The sequence below is a fragment of the Brassica oleracea genome, chromosome C4, assembly GCF_000695525.1.
Source record: "Brassica oleracea var. oleracea cultivar TO1000 chromosome C4, BOL, whole genome shotgun sequence".
NCBI lineage: Eukaryota > Viridiplantae > Streptophyta > Magnoliopsida > Brassicales > Brassicaceae > Brassica > Brassica oleracea.
Window position 1 is genome coordinate 29,787,512 of NC_027751.1, and position 5,699 is coordinate 29,793,210.

The 5,699-nt window shown below is 35.4% G+C and overlaps 2 protein-coding genes across 2 annotated transcripts; one reads left to right on the top strand and one right to left on the bottom strand.

The window, feature by feature from the left end:
* Positions 1-942: 942 nt before the first annotated feature.
* On the top strand, positions 943-3,251 carry LOC106337088 (glucan endo-1,3-beta-glucosidase-like). The gene is made up of 2 exons (XM_013776120.1): positions 943-1,508; positions 2,208-3,251. The coding sequence occupies exons 1-2, from the start codon at positions 1,047-1,049 to the stop codon at positions 3,102-3,104; spliced, it is 1,359 nt and encodes a 452-aa protein (XP_013631574.1). The 5' UTR covers positions 943-1,046; the 3' UTR covers positions 3,105-3,251.
* Positions 3,252-5,219: 1,968 nt separating this feature from the next.
* Positions 5,220-5,693, bottom strand: LOC106338608. Its single transcript, XM_013777545.1, has 2 exons — positions 5,573-5,693; positions 5,220-5,483 (listed from the first exon to the last, which is right to left on the bottom strand). The coding sequence occupies exons 1-2, from the start codon at positions 5,642-5,644 to the stop codon at positions 5,220-5,222; spliced, it is 336 nt and encodes a 111-aa protein (XP_013632999.1). The 5' UTR covers positions 5,645-5,693.
* Positions 5,694-5,699: the final 6 nt, after the last annotated feature.

The window sequence follows — 5,699 nt, forward strand, 5'->3', positions numbered from 1 at the left end:
TTGACCAAAAATTTTTCAAAATATATAAATTAGTTACAAATCTAATTAAAAATTAGTTAAACTATCTAAATTAACTAAAAAGTACTAAAAATAACAAATAAAAGAAACTACAAAAATATTTTGAATACTCTAAAATATCTAAATCACCTTAATATATATAAAACATTAACATATTTAACTAATTTCAGATATATTCGGATCCTAATTCGGATTTCGGTTCTGTTCGGGTTATAACCAAAATCCAAAGTAGTAAGCTCATAAGTCTCATTCAGATATTTTTGTAAAACAATTCAGATCTGGTTTCTGTTTTTCCGGTTCGAGTTGAGTTAAAAACGTCCCGGCCTAATTCCAAATTTTAGCAAAAAAAAAAAAAAAACATCTTCATACTTCGAACTTCGAATTAATTTGACTTGTAGGTCGGTAATTCAAACTCATACGATTCCATTCTACAAAATACAAACACGTCTCCATATGCTCTAATAAGAAACCACGTCGATCTGTCTCCTCTCTTACTTTTTCTCATTCATTTAATATATATTAATCAATCATACATTTGCTAATTACATTAATAACAATATTAACCACCCTAATCAATAAATATACAATAAAAGCAACACTCTAAATTAATATCTATTTTTTGATAAATTAGGATAGTAAAATTAATCTGATAATCTAATTTTGAGATGAACAACAAAATAAGCTTAAATTTTGGATTTGGATAATTTTAGTAACAGCACAAACGATAACAGACAATAAACGATGAAAAACTATAGTTAGCCACCAAATTAAGTAATTAACTAAAAAGACAACAATAAATTTTCTTTTTCAAGAAAATCAAGCTGGTCGTCACTAAAAATATACATATACACTTTTACCACACGTATACGGCTATACAAACGGTCATAACTATTTATCAATTAACTTCTCTTATATATAGCCTCTCAATAATCATAAACTCTCTCGTCATTAGAAAAAAAATAACTCAAACGATTCACGGGGTTCACTTGAATCGTTTGATTTTCCTATTTTCGTAAAATAGTAAAAAAATGGCCAAAGCGCCACCGTCAATCTCTCTCCTCCTCCTCCTCTCCGCCGCCATATTTCTCGCTCTCCCGGCCGTGATCTCTGCCATAGGCGTCAACTACGGCACTCTTGGAAACCTCCCACCACCTACTGAGGTGGCAAATTTCCTCAAGACTCAGACTTCTATCGACAGCGTCAAGATTTTCAATGTGGATCCTAATATCCTCCGTGCCTTCGCCGGTACCGGAATCTCTGTCGTTGTCACCGTCCCTAACGGTGATATTCCGGCGTTAGCTAACGGAAGGCAAGCTCGTCGATGGGTGTCGGCTAATATTTTGCCGTTTCATCCTCAGACGAAGATCAAGTACATCTCCGTCGGAAATGAGATTCTGCTCACCGGAGATAATAACATGATCTCGAATCTTTTACCGGCGATGAGGAATCTTAACAAAGCTTTGGTCCGTGCTGGTGTCAGAGATGTTAAGGTCAGTTTTGCCTTTGTTTTTCTTACTCTCAAGATTTTTGCTATTTTTGGTAAATAATTAAATTAAATTATAGTTACGTGTCGTTAGCATACAAATTTTAGATCTTATGAGGTCTAATTTGCTAAATTTATGATGATCTTTATAATAAAACTTTGAAGATATCTGTTTAAATTTGTTATTGCAAGTGACGAAGTGTTTTTTGTCTACGTAACTTCATTATTTGAAAAGTCAGCGAATGATAATTATTCAAGTTCCGACCATATATATATATATAGACTAATCCACGAGAGCATTATTATCGGCTGGGACATTTTTTGGTCTATAAATTATTATTATTATTTTTTTTTTTATTAAAAAAAAATTAATATAAATTAATTGCGAGTTTCTACGTATCAGTGGAGTCCGCAAACAGTTAGAGACAATCCTTAGAATATTACTTAATTAGAGACATTTGAGCAAAATTTCTAGCAAAAAGGTGATGGACTCCACACCAAAAATACTAAGGACCAATGTTGGTACTACCAATAATGTTGCTCTTACCGTCAAAGACTCTAAGGTTGTCTTTACATTAGGACATGTTGATACTTTCTTTTTCTTTTGAGCAAACATACGATTCATTCATAACAAAAAAGTTTACTGACTTGATAACTAATAATTTTATTCTAATGTACTTTTTTGTTTAATTGCAACTGGATTCAGGTGACAACCGCACACTCACTTAACATCATAGCCTATGACCTGAACGGTGCACCAAGCAGTGGTCGCTTCAGACCTGGCTGGGACAAAGGCGTATTGGCTCCAATCCTAGCTTACCATCGCCGAACCAAGTCTCCTTTCATGATCAACCCTTACCCTTACTTCGGTTTCGACCCCAAAAATGTCAACTTCGCCATCTTCCGTTCACCGTACAAGGCGGTCCGTGACCCGTTCACCCACAAAATCTACACAAACATGTATGATGCTCTCATGGACTCGACTTACTCAGCCATGAAAGCTCTTGGCTACGGTGATGTTAACATCGTCGTCGGTGAGACTGGCTGGCCTTCTGCCTGCGATGCGCCTTGGTGCTCTCTTGAAAACGCGGCTTGGTTCAACAAAAACATTATCAAACGTTCACAAAGACAAGGAACACCTCTCATGCCTAATAGACGGTTCGAGACTTACATTTTCGGTTTGTTTAATGAAGAAGGCAAACCCGGTCCAACCGCGGAGAGGAACTGGGGGCTTTTCCATTCAGATTTCTCCCCGGTTTACGACGTTGGTCTCCTCAGAAACGGACAAGGTGGTGGCGGTCGTCCAGCACCAGCCTTGCCTGCTCCTAGTACTGCCGGTGGTAAATGGTGTGTGGCCAAGTGGGGAGCCAGTGATGCGCAGTTGCAAGGGAATATTGACTGGGTGTGTAGTCAGGGAGGTGTTGATTGTAAACCGATTCAAGCCGGTGGTTCGTGCTTTAACCCGAACAGCATGAGGACGCATGCGTCTTTTGTGATGAACGCTTATTTCCAGAGAAACGGTCGCACTGATGGGTCGTGTAATTTCAGCGGAACTGGTGTGGTCGTAGGAAACAACCCAAGCAATGGTGCTTGTAGATACTAAGTGAAAGTTTCTTAAGAGATTTGTCTATGTAGCATTGTTTGGAAATACCTAACGTAATGGTTGTGAGTAACTTTTCATGGGTTGGAGAGATGATCAGCTTTGTGTTTAATTTCGTATATTCTTCTAAATTTAAGGTTTATTTATTTATTCCTTTTTGTGTCGATTACTTTGATTTGAATAAATAAAGGGAACTTATCATGATGTTTGCTTTTGACATACGCTTAAACGCGTTGATTTCGGTGTCTTGCGGTCTTTATGTTTGATTCAGATGGTCCATCAACCTATAAAGCAATATAAACGTTAGAACATACTCCTGAATGCCGATTCCTCGACCAATCATACTTTGGTAGGTAGGGATGAAATCTATACTATATGAGAATCCACTCTCAAAATTGAGATATATGTTACCAGCTCGGTACAACGTAAGGGTGATTGGTTGTGGCTGTAGATACTTTAGAAAGCCAAAATTTAGTTCAAAGTCATATATGTCAATCAATTAAACTTTTCTTTCTTTCAAAAACCTACGGCAAAAATAATCTTTAGAAAATAAAAAGGACTGTAGAAAGCTTTATTTTCAGAGTAAAAAATTAGTGTTTTAGAAAGCTACATCAATGAAAAATACATCAAATAAATCTACAAATTAATTTTTACAGCAAAAATATAAAACTACAATATTTACCAATCATCCCCGTAATTACGCTGTCCCCATAAATCGAATTTTAATATTCGATTTTCCAATAAAATATATTATAGTGTGCGAATTTGTAAATATTCTTATTGATCAAGTTGATTAGTATTTCATCAGAAATACCACAAAGTATCATTGATGATCACTACTAGTTGGTTGGGAAACCTTAAGGCATCAAGATATGATTCCAAAATGCAGTTTTCTTTTTGAAATTGTATGATAGTGATTAGTTAGAAAATTTCTAATGTAAAACTTCATTTTTCTCCAAAATGAAGTAATTTTATAACTGATTCAACTCTACTCCATGTTTACTCTATTATGAAATGAAAATTAGAGTGAAGTTGAAACATTTTTTTATTCCAAACTTCATTTTGAAGTAAATTGTAGAATATGGTTAAAAATGTTTTAACTACGACATACATCATCTAAAAATTGTCTTGTTTTCTTTGTCTGGTCGTAGGAACATCCAAATTAAACGTTCACTTTGATTCAAAAAAAAATTAAAGTTATTATACATAAGTCCTATGCTTTCAAATTGTCGATTTCCAAAATTAAAATTAATCTAAAAGTATTTATGATCTACAAAAACTCACATACCGCTATGTTCCTTACGTCCAGCTCACATTCTTCGGACGACCGATTGTTTCATCTGTGGTTCCCTAGAGATTTGTTTTAAGACCATTTCCAACTTCACTTTATTTTTCAATTTTTGCTTCATTTTGAAGTAAGTTTTGCTCCAACCTAACTTCATTTCTTATTTCAAAATGAAACAGTGAACAATGTTACTTCAAATTTGAAGATCTATTGTGCATATCTTCAGTTTTTAAGATAAAGTTTTTTAATTGTAAATTGGTCCTTACCTTTCATTTATTATCACTACAAGAAAACTCCGCGATACCGATGGACAAATCCGTCATAATCTCGTCGGGAAAGTCGCATACCGATGGAATACCGACGAAAAATGTCTGTCGGTATCATCTCGTCGGTATACTGATATTCGTCGGAAATTCGTCGGTAAATACCGACGAACATATTCCGTCGGTTTGTTTCTAAAATTTCCGACGACACATATCCGTCGGTATTTATAGAGAATACCGACAAAGAGAATTCGTCGGAATTTTCAGAAAATACCGACAAAGGGAGTTCATCGGAATATTCAGAAAATACCGACAAAGAAAGTCCGTCGGTAACTGAAGATAAAACCGACGACTTTATTCCATCGGAAATATGTAGAAATTCCGACGGATAACTGTATCCGTCGGTATTCCTTTTTTAATTAAAAAAACAATTTTTATAATTCTTTATTTAATTTCAGGAAAAAAATTGATAATTTAGAATTTTAAAACATTATAGATATATAAATTCAACATTATTATACATTAAAGTTATAAAAAGTAATAAAAAGTTTTTGAAAATTAAAAAAACAACTAAAAGTCTTCACCGAATCGGGTCCTAAACTTCTGCAACAAGGTCTGGGTGAGAACATTGTTTTGCTCCATAGTCGTTCGGTTTTGCTGCAGCTCAACCCGGATTTCAGCATTGTCATTCTTCAGGAACTCAATCTCCGTATCCTTGGTCTTAATCTGCTCCATAAGCTCATCAACGAGTGGATAGAGAGCTGAAGAAGAAGAAGAAGCCCCTCCGGGCGAACGAGCCAATCCAACATAACGGCCCTTTTTCCTTGGAACAGCCTGAATGAGAAATAACAAATACATATCACACACATACGCGCGCACACACACATATCACACATACATAGCAAAAAGAAATTAGAATGTACCTCGAGAACAAGGTTGTTGAGTTGCTCTACGGTTAAGGAGTTGGAAGATGCAGAATCGCCTTCTTCACACATAGAAGCTTGAGTCGCGAGGAGATCCTCTTTTCGATTTTCCACGACCTGGATTACG